This window comes from Ovis canadensis, chromosome 11, assembly GCF_042477335.2.
Source record: "Ovis canadensis isolate MfBH-ARS-UI-01 breed Bighorn chromosome 11, ARS-UI_OviCan_v2, whole genome shotgun sequence".
In the NCBI taxonomy this organism is placed as follows: domain Eukaryota; kingdom Metazoa; phylum Chordata; class Mammalia; order Artiodactyla; family Bovidae; genus Ovis; species Ovis canadensis.
In genome coordinates this window covers 66,161,924-66,182,566 of record NC_091255.1, presented here as the reverse complement: position 1 = coordinate 66,182,566, position 20,643 = coordinate 66,161,924, and the positions used below count along the sequence as shown (strand labels likewise).

The following is a 20,643-nucleotide window of genomic DNA, read 5'->3' as shown; positions in this document are numbered from 1 at the left end:
CTTCCTTCTCTCCCTCCGATGGGGAAGGAAGAAGGCAGGTGGGGAAAAGGGAGCCTACGTCCTGGGGTACGAGCCCTGCCGACTCCAGAGAACCCGACCTGCTCCCCGCCCACCGTGATCCCCAGAGAAACTCTCTCCCCCGGATGGTCCTTCCCATGCCTCCTCCCTTCCTGGGTGAGCAGAGAATTCAAGCCCCAGCTCAGGTCTCTTGGGGGGCTTCTGCCCACCTCGGGGACTTGTTAAAACACAGCGCCTGGTAAGGTGACGCGAGCCTGCACTTGGTCCTTCCTGACGGCCACCCTTCAGCCCAGCTGGTTTCGGCCGATGGCTCTGGGTCACAATCTCTTGGTCTGGCTTTGACTCTGCTCAGGGACCGCAGCCAGAATGCTCTGTGCACTGGGCTTCTCTGTGAGCCAGGACAAGCTGACTCCCCAAAGCCAACCCCCCAGCACTGTTTAGGCAAAAAAAAAAAAAAATCATCGGCTCACCCAAATTCTGGTGCCTTATTACTTTCTTTAATTCACGAATTTTTGGCTGAGCTGGGGTTTCATGGCTGTGCAGACTCTCTCTAGTCGCAGCGAGCTGAGGGGCAGGGGGGCTCACAGGCTCGAGGCCGTGCAGGGTTCAGAAGTTGTGGCGCTTGAGCTTAGTTGCCCCGAGGCTTGTGGGATCCTCCCAGACCAGGGATCGAACCCATGTCCCCTGCATGGGCAGGGGCGATTCTCAACTGCTGGAACATCAGGGAAGTCTTTGGAGCCTTTTTAGATTTTTTAAAATTATTACCTGGCAACCCCTAAAGGGAGTCATAAACCCTCAAGTCAAACGAAGGAAACTGGGGGTAAGGGACATACAACTGGTTCGTTCCAGAAGTGAGCCCAGTCCAGAGCCCTGTTGCCCGGTCCCCCACCTCATCCTCCTATTAATCAGCGTTCGTGGAGGGGATGCTCTGCTGAGGGTCTTCTGTGGTGGTTCAGCGTGTTCTCAGCTCCCTGGTGACGTCATAAGCTCGCTAAGGGGCAGGACCAGCGTCCCGGTCACTCCCTTGCCCCAGTCGAGGTCCGTTCTGCAGACAGTGCCGCAGCGAATGACGTCCAGTTGTTCTCCGCGTGTTTAACGAGATCTGACATTTAAAATCCGAACTTAGCAAAATGCGACTGAAGGGCTGATGAGTCAGACCACCGAGAGCTTATTTTCTGTTCAGTCACAATTCAGTCCCTCTAGGTAAAAGCCCTGAATGGCCTGAAGTATCTATTTCGACATCGTTTGCCACCTAGCAGGGACACGACCGTGGGTGCTGAGTTTGAACAGAAGTGGGTTCATGGCACGGAGCTGGACACGCCCTGACACAAGAGCCCAGGGAGGAGCGGTACTCACCCAGTGAGGCATCAGGAGGTCGGCCAGGTAGACAAACGCCGCTCCAAGGGTGAAGCCAACGGCCACGGGGAGAAAGGCCAAGGAACCGAAGCCGCCGGAGGACGTGGCCATCTCCACCGCCGGGGCCAGGAGGGACCAGTAGGAAGCTGCCAGCATGACCTGCAAAGCCGTGAAAAACAGCAAACCATTAAGCCATCCCCAGAAGCCCTCTCAGTGGGGACTTTCCTAATTCTCTGTGGCCCAGCTGGACCTCTTCAGTGTCACCTGGGTTAGGCCTTTAATCCTCGGTGGTAGGTGGGAACTATTCCGAGGCAAAAAGCCGCCATGAGAAATCTACTGCTAAATGAGAGCTTAATCTGGACCTTGTGAAGAGGGAGTCTAGTTTGCTATCATCTCTCATATCCACACCTGACTGCTGGAGAAACCATAGCCTTGACTATACTGACGTTTGTCAGTGAAGTGATGTCTCTGCTTTTAAATACGATATCTAGGTTTGTCATAGCTGCTGTTTGTAGATAAAGAAATTGAATCTCGAAGTAGTAAGATCATCTGCCCAAGGTCACTGAGCCAGGAAGTGGCAGATCCAGGGAACTGAGCCAAGCAGGACCATCCCCACCTCAGTGAGAAGGGAACCACAAGAGGGAAAGGAGAGAAATGAAGCTGGGCTCGAATCGCGGTGGAGTCAATGGGATCCAAAGTTCTCCAGTGTTTAGCGGATTAGACACTCACTCACAGCTGTCCCCCCGCCTTACAGAGGCCGTGACGTCTTGGCTAGAGCACACCCACGACCCACTGCAGCCGCATGACAGTCAGCACTGACAGGTACAATGCTGAATGGGTTTCTAAAATTACTTAATGCCGCCTTGCCTTGAAAAACACATCTGCACCATCCATCTCCAAAATAACATTCCGGGTGACAGAACCAGGTATTACGAACACAACGATAAAGAACAAATACGTGAGGAAAGAAAATGATTTCTCTTCTGCAGAGCGTCACCCACACACAGTCATTGGGTCGGCACTAGACGCTCCCAGGAAAAATCTTAGCGCCTCCCGTAGAAAATCGCACCTGCCTCAGCTGTTGCTGTTCGGTCCTCAGTCACGTCCGACTCTTTGTGACCCGTGGACTGCAGCTCACCAGGCTCCTCTGCCCTCCTCTGTCTCCCGGAGTTTGCTCAAATTCATGTTCACTGAGTCAGTGATGCCATCCAACTATCTCATTCTCTGTCACCCTCTTCTCCTTTTGCCTTCAGTCTTTCCCATCATCAGCGTCTTTTCCGAGGAGTCGGCTCTTCGCATCAGGTGACCAAAGTATTGGAGCTTCTGCATCAGTCCTTCTAATGAATATTCAGGGTTGATTTTCTTTAGGATTGCCTGGTTTGATCTCCTTGCAGCCCCGGGGACTCTTGAGTCTTCTGCAGGTCCACAATTCGAAAGCATCAATTTTTCGGCACTTAGCCTTCTTTATGGCCCAATTCTCACATTTGTACGTGACTACTGGAAAAATCATAGGTTTGACCATACAGACCTTTGTTGGCAGAGTGATGTCTGTGCTTTTTAATACACTGTCTACATTTGGTGGTTGACTCGCTAAGTCAAGTCCAACTCTTGCGACCCCATGGACTGTAGTCTGACAGGCTCCTGTCCATGGGATTCTCCACGCAAGAATACTGGAGTGGGTTGCCATTTCCTTCTCCAGGGGATCTTGCCGACCCAGGAATTGAACCCAGGTCTCTTGCATTTAGACTCCCAGAAACAATGAAAGTGGCTCATCAGTTCAGCCCCACGGGAGCATCAGAGAAAGCCTGTGGGAACCTCCCCTATGCCGGGGGCTAATTCATCCCTCTCCCAGACTTTGTCTCACCTGCTTTAGAGTTCAACAGCCCTCTAGAGCTGCCATTTGCGGTAAGCTCCTGCCAAAGAAGGCCAGCGCAGAAGTACCGAGGCGGCACAGGCAGGCCTGGCAACCTCCATCCTCGTGTGTTTCAGGGCCTCCCATTTAGACCACACCACCAGTAAGACCACTCCAGTTCCTCCCCACATCTCATCCCTGTCGATGTCACTGGGATACTTCCCCAGCCTTGGCGTCCCATCACCTTCTCGACATCAAGTCCAACCTCTTCTGTCAAAGCTCCCTTCTATCACTAGGCATCACTGGGTACCAATCTTTTTTCTGCCTCTACATGTGAAAAATACACAATATTCTCATGGACAAGTGATAAGACGCAGATCAGAAAGGTGATGCCTCTCAAGGGAGGCTTGGCCAGAATCCAGGATGCTGGACATGGAAAGGCATCTCCGACAACTCAGGTGGGTCCCTTTCTTAAGGATCCCTGTCCCCTGTCCCCTGTCCTCCAGTCAAACCCGGAACCCAACAGGATTTCCTTCCTTCCTTCTCCTCGCCAGCCTCCCTGCCTCCCACAGCTTGGAACACGACAAAGAATCAGTCTTGGGATGGAGCTGGGTTCCACTGGAATCGCAATGAGAAGCCTGTGCTCCGCAGCTGGAGAGTAGCCCCCGCTTGACACTAGAGAAACCTGGTGCGCTGCAAGGAAGCCCAGTACAAACATAAATTAATTTAAGAAATGATAAAGGGCATACATGATCAAAAAAATAATCACTCCTCCCCCAAAGATGTGCGCGTACATGCTAAGTCACTTCAGTCACGTCTTACTCTTTGCGACCCTATGAACTGCAGCCCACCAGGCTCCTCTGTCCGTGGGATTCTCCAGGCAAGTATACCGGAGAGGGTTGCCATGATCTCCTTCAGGGGATCTTCCCGACCCAGGGATCGAACCCACGTCTCTTACATCACCTGCATTGGCAGGCGGGTTCTTTACTATTGGTGCCACCTGGGAAGCCCCCCCCAACAAAACCTGTCATGTCACCTTACATGGCAAGAGGGACTCAGCAGCTGTGGTTAAGGATTCTGAGATGGGGAGATGATCCTGGGTCAGCTGGGTAGGGCCCACGTCATCACAAGGAACGTTACAAGAGAGCAAGATGAGTCAGTATCAGAAAGACGATGTGACGACAAGAGATGGTCAGACAGGAGAGACGGGAAGATGCTATGCCGCCGACTCGAAGATGGAGGAAAGGTCATGAGACAAGGAAGGTCAGTGGGCTCCAGAACCCGGAGGAGGCAAAGCAACAGGTTCTTCCCAGGAGCCACCAGCGGGAACACAGCCCTGCTGCCGCCTTGCTTTCACCCCAGTTAGAACCAATCTGAACGTCTAATCTCCAGCACTGCCGGATGACACGTCTGAGTTGCTCTAAGCCACTATGCTCGTGGTGCTTTGTTACGGCAGCAACAGGAAACGAATACAGCAGAGAAAGGCATGTGTTCCTTTTTTGTTTTTCAGAGCAGTTTTATATTCACAGCAAAACTGAGCAGAAAGTGCAAAGAATTCCCACATACTGCCTGCACCGCGTATACACAACCTCTCCAGCATTGACATCCTACACCAGGGTGGGACGTTTGTTACAGTCAATAAACCTACACCGGCACATGGTTACACCCGAAGTTCACAGTCTACGTTAGCGAGCGCTCTCCGTGCTGTATATTCTGAGTTTGTGCAAATGCACAGACATGCACCGATTATTCTGCTATCAGGACTGGTGGTCCCCTGCCCTAGAACTCTTGCGTCCCGTCTGTTCATCTCTTCCGGCTCCCTGGCAACCCTTGGCAACCACTAATCCTTTTACTGGCTCCACAGTTTTGCCTTTTCCAAAATGCCTTATAGTTGAAATTCTACAGTATTCAGACTTTTCAGACTGGCTTCTTCCACTTAAGTCAAGTGCATTTAAGATCCTCCCATGTCTCTTCATGGCTTGATAGCTCATTTCTTTTTAGCACTGAATAACAGTCCATTGTCTGGATGGGCCCTGGTTTTACTTATCTATTCACTTATTGCAGGGCATCTTGGTTGCTTCCACGTTTTGGCAATTATGAATAAAACTGCTGTGATCATCCGTGTGCTGGCTTCTGTGCGGACATAACTCTTCAGTTCATTTGGGTAAACACCAGAGAGTGCGATTCCTGGACTGTATGATAAATCCTATATATATATTTAAAAAAAAAAAAAGATAATCCCTTAACATGGGTAGCTTCCTTGAAACTGTCAACACTAGCAAAGCGCCTTTGAATGTTAGGCACTTTCTTTTTTTAATCTGTATGTAGTGACATATTAACTAGCTGATACAGAAGCAGGAAGCAGTGTATCTGATTAACCTTCAATTACCCCTAAGAAGCAGGGCCTGGAGGGGACAGTCTAGTGAAGGGGAGGTGGTAATCACCGGGCACAAGGCTTCCATGTCTCTTCATGGCTTGATAGCTCATTTCTTTTTAGCGCTGAATAATAGTCCATTGTCTGGATGGGCCCTGGTTTTACTTATCTATTCACTTATTGCAGGGCATCTTGGTCGTTAAAAGAGTCGTCACCAACCAGCCCCCTTCATGACTCCAGCTGACGGGTACCGAAGGTCCTCCTGCAGCTGCAGCCCTGCTTGTAAAGACGAGATGGGCTCCCAGCGCGCTAGGGAAGAGCAGATCTGGCCTCACACTGGGTCTGTTTCTTGTTCTTTACCTTTGCGTGCTATTGCTTTTGCCGTAAGAATATTGCCCGTCGCCTGAAACATACAGGATAGTCCATTCTCCAGGCTCCGATCTTTATTTTTATTTTTTTATTCATCTATGTATTTATTTCATTTATTTGGCTGCACTGGGTCTTCAGTGCTTCGTACAGGCTTCCTCTAGCTGCAACGAGCAGAGGCTACTCTGCGCTGCACTGGGTGGGCTTCTCACTGCGGTGGCTTCCTCTGTTGCAGAGCGCGGGCCCTAAGGTGCACAGGCTCAGGGTTGAGATGAAACAGATTCAGTTGCTCCTTGGCATGTGACATCTTCCAGATCAGGAAGGGAACCCATGTCCCCTGCACTCGCAGGCGGTGCTTAACCCCTGGACCACCAGGGAAGTCCTTGGCTCTAAAACACTTTTCCCCTCACGGAGAGATAAAAAGTTACAGAACTGAGAATAACATTTGTGTTTTTGGAGGTTTATAGGAACATCGTGATTGACCTACATAAACGGAGAAAAGAACAGCAGATTCTGACACCGGGAAGTTTGCAACAGCCACGCACACCCACTCTCCTTTTAGTATAAAAGAAGCCTGAATTTGGGTGAGATGGTTCTTTGGGACACCCACCATCTTCTTCGTCCATCAATTTCCTGAACAAAGTCACTATTCCTTGCCCCGACAGCTCGTCTCTAGATTTACCAGCCTCCTGTGCGCTGTATGAGCCTGGACTTGGTGACAGCGGCCCGTTCCCCCAAAGAGCACGTCCTCCCTAGATTCCTCACACAGGGGGTCCCCAGGTCAGGCTCTGCGTCTGTGGAAGCTGGAGACTGACCTCCCTGACGCCCCTTCTCAGAAAGACACTAAGGATGTCTTTACTCCATGAGATGAAGCAGTGAGACAAGAAAGTCAAGACGGGGGGAAAGGAATAAAGGGCATCTCCAGGCAGCGCCAAAAAAAAAAAAAGACATCAGAGCAACACTGCAACAGGCTCGGAGAACCAGACCCCAGATGGGAAGAGGGGCTGGAGGGCTCTAGGAAAAGGCAGACTGTAGAGCCCAGGAGGTTTAAATGCACGTTGGGGGAGAGTCTACATTTCTCGGTGGGAGACTAGTGATGGGTTAACAATGGGTGCCCAGAAAACTAGGCAACGAGGAAAAAACGGAGACCACTGCCAACTCGGGAAAACCCCAAAATTGCACAAGAAAGGAAATAAGTGAATACCACTGACCGTCTTAACAATGTAAGCTATTGTTTATTTCTTAACCAAGGTACTTATCTGCAAGGTCGAATATATACAACAGAAAATGTGCTCTTTAAAGTCTGGACAATTCAGAGGCACTGACGACAATCACAAGGTTGAGCGAGCATCAGCCCGAAGTTCCAAAACCTTTTCACCGAACAGAAGCTCTGCAACCACGAAGCAGTAGCTCCCTGTCCCGTCTCCCTCCAGCCACTGGTAACCTCTAAGCTACTCTCTGTCTCTCGGAGTTTACTTAATCTGGACACTTCATGTGGCTTCTCCAGTGGCTCAGCAGTAAAGAATCTGCCTGCAGTGAGGAAGGCTTAGGAGACGTGGGTTCAATCCCTGGGTCAGGAAGATCCCCTGGAGGAGGGCATGGCCCCACTCCAGTATTCTTGTCTGGAGAACTCCATGGACGGGGGAGCCTGGCGGGCTACAGTCCACGGGGTCACAAAGAGCTGAACGTGACTGAAGTGATCTACTGAATACCCACGCACAGACACTCCACATGCACGTCTGGCTTTTTTCACTGGGCACAATGCTTTCAAGGCTCATCCATGTTGTCAGAATTTCATTCTTTTTTAAGGCTGAACAATATTCCATTTTTAAGCTGTGACTATGGAACTACTGAACTAACCTTAAAAAATACAGTGTCTGTTATGTAGGATGGCAGGGATGGAGTGGGGGTGGGGATGGATAAGAGAACCAAATCCTCACCTTCCACACCAAGAAATCATGGAAGATTCTTAAAGCTGAAAAAGTCAAGAAATGTCAGAGTAGGCATGCAGTTGAAAATGTGGAGCCAAAACAACTGAGGAAACAGCTAAAATCGGTGTTTGGGCATCCCTATGTGGGAATCGGAGGTGGGGACAGTCAGCAGACTTGCTTATTTCAAGCCCCACAGAACAATCTGATTTGTTAAACTATACATGCACATATCTTAGGGGAAATTTTTTTAAATGAATTGATAATATAATTTTAAAATATGTAAATATATAAGTAAATATTACAAATTTATGATATGATAGTTTTAATGTTTTGATTATAGAAGACCCTGATTCACAGTGAAAACCCAAAGCAGGAAGAGGATCCTGTGGATAAAAGTTGAATTTTCAGACAGTTGCCTGCATGACAATGAGACACCTGCTTGGCCTGTGTGTTTTTGTTAAAGGCTCCTAACTCACAGCCTAGACAAAAGGGGAAAAAAAAAGGCCAAAAGGCACTTGCAGAGGAGAAGACATTTAAAATCAGACAATCAGCTATAAGATCATTTTTTTAACATAAAAAAAAAAATAGCAGACATTTGCAAGCTGTTTCTCATGTTGCTTGAGAGTAAAATTCCATATTTCCCATCTGTAGTTCCCCAAACCGAGCAAAACTCCTATGATTCTTCTTCTTAAAATGCCAGAGGGATCCATACAATGCTATTAATTTCTCTCTGGTGTCAGGGGTACCAGCATAGCATAATCACAAACAGTAGCTAAACACCTAGCCCACAGCAGGCAAAGCTTTTCATTTCTGCTTAAGTGCTCGTTTTAGGACAATTTCAGCTCTGGAAACATACGTGAAATTTGTGAAGAGCCTCTTGAGGGACACATCAGAATATTCTGGCATGATGGGTGCGATTAAGCATTTCTTCTGTGACAGGGAAGACGGTTTAAAGACTGGAGGAAAAGCCAAGCTACAAAACGAAATATCCCTCTTAATAAAAAAGGGGGAGGATATGATTGCACAGAGTTCACTGACAATATGATGAATATCAATGGCAGGTGGGGCAGTGGAGAGCTGACCAGAATGCAAGCAGAGGGACGAGGAGGGAAGAAAACTCAGCAGGAAACCCTGCAAAACGAGGTCGCTGATGTCCATTCAATACTGAGTCACCCAGCAGAAGCCCAAGGAGGGAGTGGGGAGGGGCACATAAATTTTGCATTGAGTCAGCTCTCCAGTGCGGCACGTCAATTCTCAGTCATGACTCAGGCATGAATCGAATTCATATGGGGGCTCTATCTAAAAAAAAAAAAAAAAAAACCCTCAAAATATACCAGCTTCTTGCAACTTTACAAAATTAAACCGAACAGCTCAGAATTATAATCATTTACATTCAGCTTCAATTACAGTTGTTGGTTGAGGCAGACTGGCCTGGGTGACCTAAGTCTTGCTAGCCACACCCACCTGATGAAAATAATGGAAAAAAGCCTGGCCTACCAGCTGGTATGTAATTTCCAAACTAGGGAAAAGCACTGGAGCTTCAAAAAGAATCTACCCTGTGATCCAGTGGATCCCTCTCCTGGAGACCTGCCCCAAGAGAAATGAAAACATATGTCCACACAAAGACTCAGGAGTGTTCAGAGCAGCTTCAGTCACAACCTAAACCCAAATGCACAAACCCAAATGTCCATCCACAGGAGAATGGACAAACCCACCATTTCCTTCTCCAGGGGATCTTCACGACCCAGGGATCGAACCCAGATCTCCTGCATTGCAGGCAGATCCTTTGCCACTGAGCCATGACCTTAACTACACTTAACATAAGACCACGATGCTCCTAACATTTAGAGTTTTCGTTTGCGCTCACCATTCCTCTGGCACAAACCCTCTATGGTAAATACCGGAGAGGTGTCAGCACGCTCGTTATTAATTCATCAGCCCTTACATTCGGAAGAGCTCGATGACAGAGCACTCCCAGAATCCCTCAGCCTGCCAAAACTGTTAACTCCATGTAGACTAAGGAAAAGGGAGGTGGGGGTGTCCTCATCAAACCTCTTCACCAGCTGGTCCCCAAAAGAGTGAGAACGCCCTGCCGCCCGAAGCACCCTCTCTGTGGCACCCAGCCACCAACCCATCAGCACCCTTGGACGGGCGGCTGAGACAGCTGGTCAAGCCTCCCCCACCCAACCCCGCCGCTCGCCCCTGCTGGTCCAAGCTGCTCCAGACCTGGCTGGCACTCAAAATCTGCCAGCACGTGACGGAGGAGAGCAGACTGAGCTGTCTGGCTCCGTGGAGAGAGAGCTCAGGGGTCTCTTTGTTGGTCTTCTTTCAGAGAGGGGACGAACCCCCAAACTGCAGGCTCTGGGCATCCCTCCAGGCTCGAAAGAAATCCGCAGGGTGGGCTTAGGGATGGGACTGTCAAGGTCAAGGAGAAGGAAGGATGCCGCCCCTCACTCCAAACACAATCACGATTTGTTTACGCCACAGGTGAAAGCCTGGGTTCCCAGAGTGTTCTCTGTCCTAACTCACCCGACAGATGTGGGAGACAGCCATTGGTACCCTAGCCCTGATCCCAGGGAGATACAGAGTTCCAGAGTGATGGGGCAGAACCTCAAGAAGGGACTGGAGGAAGGAAGAAGACAAACCCCACCTAGGGCTACCTGACTTAGCAAATAAAAATACTCGGTGTCCAGGTATATCTGAATTTCAGATAAACAATGAATTTTTTTATTTGGTACAGGCTTCTACTAAACACAGCTTATTTGAAATTTTAATTTTACTGACCATCCTATATTTTACCTGTCAACCCTGGCTAGCACCACCAGCAATTCCAAGGCAGATCTGCCCTCTTTCCCTCTCTCTCTCTCTCTGAAAAGCAATACTGCAAAATTTTGGATGGTGACTGCAGCCATGAAATTAAAAGACGCTTGCTCATTGGAAGGAAAGCTATGACAAACCTAGACAGTGCATTAAAAAGCAGAGACATTACTTTGCCAAAAAAGTCTGTATAGTCAAAGCTATGGTTTTTCCAGCAGTCATGTATGGATGTGAGAGTTGGACCATAAAGAAGGCAGAGTGCCAAACAATTGATGCTTCTGAATTGCAGGGCTGAAGACAACTCTTGAGAGTCCCTTGGACTGCAAGGAGATCAAACCAGTCAATCTTAAGGGAAATGAACCCTAAATATTCATTGGAAGGACTGAAGCTAAAGCTGAAGCTCCAGTATTTTGGCCACCTGATGTGAAGAGCCAACTCACTGGAAAAGACTCTCATGCTGGGAATGATTGAAGGCAAAAGGAGAAGGGGGTGACAGAGGATGAGATGGTTGGATAGTATCACCGACTCAGTGGACATGAATAGGAGCAAGCTCCAAAAGACCGTGGAGGACAGGGAAGTCTGGTGTGCTGCAGTCCACGGGGTTGCAAAGAGTCAGACACAACTTAGTGATTGAACAAAAACAACAGATAGTGGATGGAAGGCAGGACTCTGGAGTCAGACGACTTGGTTCAAATCCAAGGTCCAACTCTCTCTCCAAGCTCCCAGCTGGGAGTCCTTGGGTGAGAGATTCCTCTCTCTAGCGTTACTGTTTCTTCATACGGAAAATGGAAATAGTAACAGAAATAATAATGACACTCAGAGGTGAAAAGTAATTAACAACAACAACATTTACATAGAGATTTCCTGTCTGCCAGGAACTTTCCTAATCCTCTTGACAGTGGGAGTCAAGTATTGTTATTACCCCTACTTCAGAGATGGGGAAACTGAGGCACAGTTCGGTTAAGTCATTATTAACAACAGTCAGTAAGCGGCAGTCAAGATTCAGTCCCAGCCAGCGTGATGTCCTTGACCATGACCTTGTCCCCACAGTGGTGCTCGTCTCCTATAGAGTAATTTTAAGGATTCCATCCATCCATCACGTGCTCAGTTGTGTCTGACTCTTTGCGACCCCATGGACTGCAGCCCACCAGGCTCCTCTGTCCATGGGATGCTCCAGCAAGAATACTCGAGTGGGTTGCCATTTCCTCCTCCGGGGGATCTTCCCGACCCAGGGAATGAACCCTAGTCTCCCGAATCAAAGGTCGATCCTTAACCCCTTGAGCTATCGGTGAACACGTTTTAAGGATTATATGCAATAAAGCATGTAGGACACTTGGCTTAAAGACTGTAAATAACTGGTGCTGCGTATGCTTAAAATCTGTCTCTATTTTTCCTATGATAATAGCAAGTCATTGGAGAAAATAACCAAACAGGAAAAAAAAAAATGAAGGCTCTCGGGGGAACCAAGGGATTCAGGGAGACAATGACTGTTAAGAGAAAAACCTATCGTTACTATCAGACAGACGTGAAGGCATTGACGAAATCCACAAAGCAGCACAGGCTGCTAGACAGAAAACAAAACAAACCAAAAACAGGGACGATAAGAAAGTGTTTTCGGAAATGGGGATTCTGAAGACAGCAACAACAGAAGGAACGCTTGCCCTTCTGATGGAGGTAAAGGCGACAGAACTCCCCACCACGCAGAGTAAAACTGCAAAGGTTTTATAAGAAACAGAAAGAAAACAGAGGAAAACGAGGCACTCAGTCCAGGAAGTCCGATAGCCAACTATTAAAACGAGAACAGAGAACCAGAGGGGAACTATTAAAGGAGCATCAAATAGCATTTACCAGAACCAGAGGGCGCTGGTTTTCTAATCAAGATATTGCAGATACAATACCTAAATATACCTAGAAATGTGGGAGAAAGTTTCTCAAGAAACAGACATAAGTGGTTCCTTCTTCAAAGAGGATGGGGCTGTGAGGGGGGGGGGTGGATGGGGGGACTGCCTTTTTCTTTTTCTTTCTAAGCCTTCTATTAACATTTGCTCTTTCTAAATCAGTGCAGCTATTAACTTTGAAAACAATAAATGATGATTCCAAAAATTGAGCCCCACGTAAATGTCTAAGAGGTCATTAGTAAAGGATACCATAGTTATGTGAGGTTTGAAAGTGTTAGTCCCTCAGTGGTGTCTGACTCTTTGCGACCCCGTGGACTGTAGCCCACCAGACTCCTCTGTCCATGGGATTCTCCAGGCAAGAATACTGGAGTGGGTTGCCATTCCTTTCTCCAGGGGATTTTCCTGACCCAGGGATCAAACCCGGGTCTCCCACATTGCAGGTGGATTCTTTACCATCTGAGCCACAAGGCGAGCCCAAGAATACTGGAGTGGGTAGCCTATCCCTTCTCCAGGAGATCTTCCTGACCCAGGAATCAAACTGGGGTCTCCTGCATTACAGGCAAATTCTTTACCAGCTGAGCTTCCAGGGAAGCCCAGCACTGATTTATATCAATCCCAAATTCCTCATGTATCCTCCACCATTTCCCTTGATATGACAGAATAGTGATCAACAGGCACTGGACATTTGCAATGTGCCAACCACTCTGCTAAGCGCTTCAGATATATTTACTCATTTCATCCACACAGCAACCCTGTGATGGAGACCATCCTATGAGCTCCGTTCTACAGATGAGGAAACTGAGGCTTACAAAGTGTAAGTTAACTAGGCCAAGCTCACACAGGTAATAAGCTGAGAAATCAGGACCAAACCCAAGCAAGCTGACTCCAGGGCTCACCGTTACACCAGCGCGCACATTCACTAGGAAAAAGACACTACACCTCGGTGCCTGGTGGCCCCTGCCCCGAGCTCAACCCACAGGGCTGATGGCTTGTGACATTTCCTGGCATGACTACATCCTGAGAACTTCATCATAATTAAATCGTGGGGAAATTTTCAAAGTGCTTCAGAGATGTAATGAGTTTACATCCAATTAGTTTCTTCCTTCATTGGGAGAATCAGAAAGACCGATTTCCTTACAGACTCCACGAGGAGGATTTCTCACTGCCTATTTGGAGATTTCATTCTGAGGTTCCAGGGATATAAATCAGTGCACACAGAATATCTGGAGAAACGGGGCTGGACTTAAAGGCAGCCAACTTCAAAGAAACCCTCAAACAAACGTGCCACCTTCATTTAACACATTTCAAAAGTATCATTTAGAACTCTGTACTAAGGACCAAGCCTCAGCAGTAAAAACAGCAGCTCCTGCCTTCTAGGGGAGCTACAGATGCTTGTCAAAAGGTACTAAATTCCAGCTAGAGGGGGCTGAGATAATGATGAAGAAATAAGATGCTAAATTTCCCTAAGGAGCAAACTTCTGATGGCAAGGATTGGGGAGGGATCAGGCTCCCAGAGGGACACAGAGGCAAACCCCGAGGGCTATCAGAACTGGGCCCATAATGAGAGATCCAAGGTGGGTTAAGGAAAGGCAAACTCTCCAGAGTAACTGGTGACAATTTATTTTCAACTCAACCCGTCACAGTACCAAGCACATTCCTGCTCCGAGCCAGTTTGGATGCTATCTCCAGTAGGAAGGGGCTCCCCATCTCCAGGGACTTCATGAGGTGAGGTCACACCCAGGGTGCCCCACACGGATTCACGAAATGCAGGTGTGAAAACATTCAGGCACAGTAAAGCTCTCAAAGGAAGTATAGATCTATAGGGGAGGGGGGAATAAAGACTTATCCTTCTTCATCCATCCACCCATCTATTCATCCATCCACCCACCAATCATCCGTCCATGTCTATCCATCTGTCTGCTCACTTGTCTATCCATCTATCCATCCATCCACCTACCTGTTCATCCATCTGCCCACCATCTACCCATGCATGTACCCATCCATCCATCCATCTATCCATTTATCTATCCATCCATCCATCTGCTCACCCAGCTACCCATCTATCCATCCATCCACCTTCCAGTTCATCCATCTGTCCATCCATCCATCTACCCATGCATCCATCCATCCATCCATTTATCTATCCATCCATCCATCTGCTCACCCACCTATCCATCTATCCATCCATCCACCTACCTGTTCACCCATCTATCCATCCATCCATCTACCCATGCATCCATCCATCCATCCATTTATCTATCCATCCATCCATCTGCTCACCCACCTATCCATCTATCCATCCATCCACCTACCTGTTCATCCATCTATCCATCCATCCATCTACCCATGCATGTACCCATCCATCCATCCATTTGAGCATTTATTTATCTGTTTACTAATTCAAAAAAAATCACTGAGAGCCTTCCACATGTTAGGGGTACTTCCTTAGACTCTTCCCTGATTCTTCTCTTTTTGAAACTGCACTACACATGACTCCCCCCACCCGCCAGGGCACTCTCTGTTCTCCCCCTTTCCTTTACTCTTCTGCATGACACGTATCTCTGTCAGACATACTGTAAGTTTCACTGTGGAGTTGATCATGTGGCTCTCAGCGAGACTGGCAGTCCTAGGAGGGCGGGAATTTTTGTTTGCTTTGCTTACTGTTTTATCTCCAGTGGCTAAAACAGTGCCTGGCACACCCTGGGTTGGGGAGTTTGGGGGGAAGTATCAGAAGGACCCTTCTTTTCCCCTCCGGCCTTAAGCATCCCATGCACAAGTCAGACAAAGGAGTCCACCTCGGGACAGAGAACACTCCTCATTGTTATATGCAAATAATAAAAACAAGCTACAGGACTACTGGGGGTAGGATGAGGTAATGGATGGGAAAGGGTTTTGAAAAATATGAAGCCATAAACCAATGTCACAGAATAGTATCTGGGGCTCACGAGCCCATAAGATGCAAGTGTTCTCTGAAGTTAGCACACAGACACCCCACTGCCCACGGGTTCCCTGATGCATAATTACAAAGTGCCACACACAGTGGAATCGGTAATCTACTTAAAGCTTATACACAGGCAATGACTCCGTGCCCCTTCCTCCTCTTTAAATACAATACTAATCCATTTCCCCCTTGTTTATGCCTTTAACAGATATATATTCTTTCCACCATCCTGGAGAACTAACTCGCTTAGCCCCAGGGCTGTCGTGGTTGATTTCTCCACAGAAGACAAGAAACAGTTTCAGAAACAGAAAGGTTTCAAAAAAAAAAAAAAACTCCTATAACAGAAAAAGGAGAGAAAAGGAAAATCCATGGCAGGTAAGATGAACCCTCGCCACACACACTGCTTGTCAAGTGCACGATTCTCTAGGGCAGCTGAACCTCCACGGGGCGTGATGGTTCTATTCCGTGAGGAATTGGCTCCTGGCCTCCAGCCAGAGTCAGATGTGGGGATTAAAAGGCAGGGCAGCTTGACAGCAAGGATCACCTTCCAGGGGCAAGCTATTAAAGTGTTTGCCGTCCGGGTATTTCCCTCTCTCTTGGCTCCGGGGGGCACAGCAGCATTACGCGGTCAGGACTGGATTTTTCCTCCCATCGTGGAAGAAGGGGAAGGATTTCTGTCTCGGTGGAGCCCTGAGATGCTTGCCTGGAGGTTACAGGACTTGCCGCTAATCACACGGATTGTAAGGAGCTAGAAATGCAACCCAGGGCTCATGACTCCCAGGCCCAGTCCCAACGTTCTCTCAAGAGCCCTGCCTCCTGGCCTCAGCTGCCTGGAAAAAAAAAAAAAAAAAAAACAGCACTCCTGAGGTCTGACTCCTTGGGATGGGAGGCATCGGGATGGAGGTCCTACCTCCATCCTGCACCCTGACCCTGAGGCCAATAGCCTCTCCAGGCCCTGAGAAAGCAGCCAGCAAGCATGCTCAGCCAGAGATTACAGCTCCTCTGAGCTCCGCATGTCTCACCACCCTGGTCGGGGACAATGAGATGAATAAAAACCTCAGCCTGGCACCACCCCAGTGCACTGCCCACACACTCACCCGAGACATGCCAGGTCGGGCTTTCTCTTCATCTGTCTCACCCTCAGCAAAAAACTCTTTATATCCATGACTTACAGTCATCCAGTGAGGTGAGACTCACCTACAAAGAGGGAAGAAGGTCTATCCCTGAATTTAAAAGGACATTTTGGGGGATGTCCAATGCACGGGATGCACGTTCGATCCTTGGTTGGAGAACTGAGATCCCCCATGCTCCATGGCAACTAAGCCCAAGCCACAGCCAGAGAGAAGCCCCCATGCCACAGAGATCCATGCAGCTAAATGGATAAATTTTAACATGGGGATGACCCACAGAGATGTTATGGGGAGGGAGGTGGGAGGGAGGTTCATGTTTGGGAACACATGTAAGAATTAAAGATTTTAAAATTAAAAAAATAAAAAACTAAAAAAAAAAGACATACCATGAAATATAAAAAAAATAAAAGAGGTGGGGGTCAGGGAGGACATTTTGGAATTCAAAAAAAAAAAAAAAGAAATCAAAGTAACACAGGTGCAAGATAATGAAACCTGGAAATGCAGAAGCACAGAATATTAAAAAAAAAAAAAGCAAACAAACAGTATTTGGCCCAAGTTTCTTCCAAATCCATAGCTTGGATGTACCCACTCATGAGAGGCCAAGAGTCCTCTACACACACAGAGATTCCGGGGAGATCACATGACTAGCCACAGAATGCCACCTCACTCGATAGCTAATTCTTGCTTCTAGAACAACGTAGCCCTTGTACTGAGAAGAACGGAGCCCTTTCCTCCCAGGAGACCAGAACGCTTATGACTAATCCGGCCCACCAAGGCTCTGCTTCTCTGCAGCTTGCAGGGCACAAACGAAGCCTCGCTGGCTCTTTGAATTTCTTCCTCGGGTGTTTCAATTAACAAATGGAATGGAAACGCAGAAAGCCAGCACCTGGTCTCACTGGGCGGGGTGGCCAGAGGAAGGCTGGGAGGCATCAGGGAAAACAAGACACGAGGAGACCCGGTGAGGCGGTCCAGGGATCGCTGGACGAGGGCAGTGCCCAGCCCTGGCTAGTGAACGCGTGACCTCCCCACAGGAACAGGAATTAGCCTTCAGGGACGCACACATAACCCGAGTCAGGCCAGCGGCTCGCTGCCCGTGATCTTCAACCCCAAGTGCTGGGGAAGACCTCACTCCTCTGGACCTGAGCCTGAGAGGACATGGACAGACTACTGAAAATGGAGCCACACAGGGACTTCCCTGCTGGTCCAGGGGCTAAGACTCTGCACTTCCAAAGCAACCGGCATGGGTTCAAGCCCTGGCTGGGGAACTAAGATCCCACGTGCAGCCCCCCCCCAAAAAAAATGGTAAAAAGAAAATGAAGCCGTACAAAGCAAAGCAGGGCCAGGAGATGGGAAAAAGCAGGTCCTCCCAGCAATGGCCTTTGATCCAAAATTAGTGGATTCTGAGGCTGGTTCTGTGCCTGGATATCTTAATTGCCTGGACCAATACACGTCTTTTCTTCCTTGTGCCTGACTGAGTTGGCTTTTCATCACTCATGCCCCCCGTAAAAGGCCCTGATAGATGAAAAGAGATGGATGGACTTATATTTATCGTGCACCCTTTTGTATTACTTGAATTTCTTACCAAGTTCATGTACCACTCCTTCATTTCAAAAGAAACTAACACAGCTCACATATATATATACACACACACAGAAAACACACGCCTAGAAGGTAAGCCAGTGATACTGTTAGGACTGTTAGGGCTCAAAATTCTCTCTGCACTACGTTGTGTGACCAAGAGTGCTAACTGCCTCTCTTGGTCCTCTCTCCACTGTCCTCTCTCCTTCAGTAACAGAATCCCAATGTAAAGACCACGAACATTAGCCTTCCATGCGGCGAGAGAGGTCTTACCAGTAAGTTATGGCCAATGAGTTGTAAATGGAGCTGTCATGCAAGACCTGCCAGGAACTTCCCTCCTTCCTGCCATTCTGCTGCCCAGAAGGCAGATGTGATGGCCTGATCTCTAGCAGCTATTTTGCGCCAGAAAGACGAAGGCTCCCATCTGGGGCAAGGTGATGAACAACAGAGGAGTCTAGATCCCTGTTGGGGGTGGATCTACGTTCCCAGCCATGGTCTCCAGATTTCTTCTACATCAGAGGAGGCTTTCTTACTTAAGCCACTATTTTTGGGTTTCAGTTATGCTCAGTCAAACCTCATCCTAATGGATACAGACCACTAAAAGCAGAGTGAGCAGCAAGAAGCATCACCATCAGTACAACCAGCCGTAGGTGTCTGGTTGCCATGGAAACCACCCCAACACACAGATTCCAAAGAACAAACCACTCAGATGAGAAAAGCCTGGTGTGAACCTAAGAGACACCCCCCCCAAATCTCCCCATTTCTAGGAGCATCCCCCTCAGCCCAAAAGACAGGATGCTGAAGCTGAGTTCTCCGACTACCCCAGGGGTACAATACTTGTGAAGTGCTCGAACCTCCTCAGCTGCCTTCACAGTCAAACAATGGCCAAGTCCCTGAGCTCCCCAGCAAGGATGTCTCTCTCTCTCTCCCTTCCCAGCTCCTCTGTGTCCGCCCAGAGTCAAGGCCACCGACAAGTCCAGGCATCATATGTAGACTATTAATGCAAGAGCCTCCAGCCTGCCTGTCTGCCCAGGGCCCGCCTCCTCCTGCACACTCCCTGTGGTCATGCTGTCGGCTACCCACAGAAGACACTTCCCGAGAGCAGTGCTCTGATGCCAACCTCTCAAAAACCTCCAGGGTCTCCCCCGTCAATCTAGAGAACAGGACACAAACTCCCTTCCACAGGACTCCAGGTTGTTCATGCCTGAGCCCCGACTTACCTTTCCAGCATCCCCTACCAAGCAAGCCCATCCCCACCCCTTCCTCTCTGCACCTCCAGCTTGCTGCTGCCTCTACCTATTACTCGTTTCCTTGCCCTGCTCACTCCCTGGGTCTCCCTGGTGGCTCAGACGATAAAGAATCTGCCTGCAATGCAGGAGCCCCGGGTTCAGTCCATGGGTCGGGAAGGTCCCCTGGAGCAGGAAACAGCAACCTGCTCCAGGCTTGTTGCCTGGGGAATCCCCCAGACAGAGGAGCCTGGTGGGCTGCAGTCCACAGGGTCGGACACGACTGAGCGACGGAGGACACAGGCACGAACACACGCTCCCTCCCCACCCCAAACTCTGCCTGTCCTTCCATCTGAGCTTCAGCCACAGAAAAAAGTCCTTTCTACTACCCCAACTAGAAAGACCCTCCCTGTCCCGGGGTTCCCACCACCTCCTGTCAATCAGCTTCTTGCAACCACACACTGACCCGTCTCTTGATTACAGGTGACTGTGACCTGTCTGTCCTAATTCACCCTAAACCCCCCGCAGGGAGGGGCAACACCTTACTTCCTGGCATCCCCCCCACAAGGATACAGTAGGTGCTCAGGAAATGGTGGATGGGCTGGTCTGAAGACAACTGTCTCCTTCCTTCACCTTTTGGGCCAAGACAAAGGGCTTTTCTGTGAGGAGATCACGTGTCTGCCTATCTCTGAACTCACACTGGCCTTTGACAAAGCCAGGATTATTCGCTCCTCTCCCCTCCTTGTGAACAGGGACCAGGGAAAGGCAGGAAGCCGCCACCCAATAGCAGCCCTGGCCCAAAGTGCTTAAGTGAATAACGTATATAGATCTGATCCTGGCGGTAAGGTCTAAAGGATAAAACTTTTAAAAAAATATTTCCTTGGCTGCACAGGGTCTTAGTTGAGGCATGTGGACTCACTGCTCCCAGGCATGTGAGATCTTAGCTCTCTAAACAGAGATGGAACTCACATCCTCTGCATTGCTAGGTGGATTCTTAACCACAGCACCAGGTCTCAGCTGCGGCATGTGGGATCTAGTTCCTGCTAGTTCCCTGAACAGAGATCAAATCCAGGCTCCCTGCATTGGCAGCATGGAGTCTTAGCCACTAGACCACCAGGGAAGCCCCTTAAAGGATAAAACTTAACCAATACGAACT

General features: G+C 48.8%; 1 protein-coding gene across 2 annotated transcripts in view; it reads right to left on the bottom strand.

Annotated features, from left to right (window-relative positions):
• The window catches only part of SLC39A11 (solute carrier family 39 member 11), a 277,042-nt gene that overhangs the window by 232,895 nt on the left and 23,504 nt on the right, over window positions 1-20,643 (bottom strand). For both annotated transcript variants that reach the window (XM_069544067.1, XM_069544066.1), the window contains exon 4: window positions 1,375-1,533. In XM_069544067.1, the coding sequence (XP_069400168.1) occupies window positions 1,375-1,533 (159 nt within the window). The remainder of the gene's footprint in view (window positions 1-1,374; window positions 1,534-20,643) is intronic.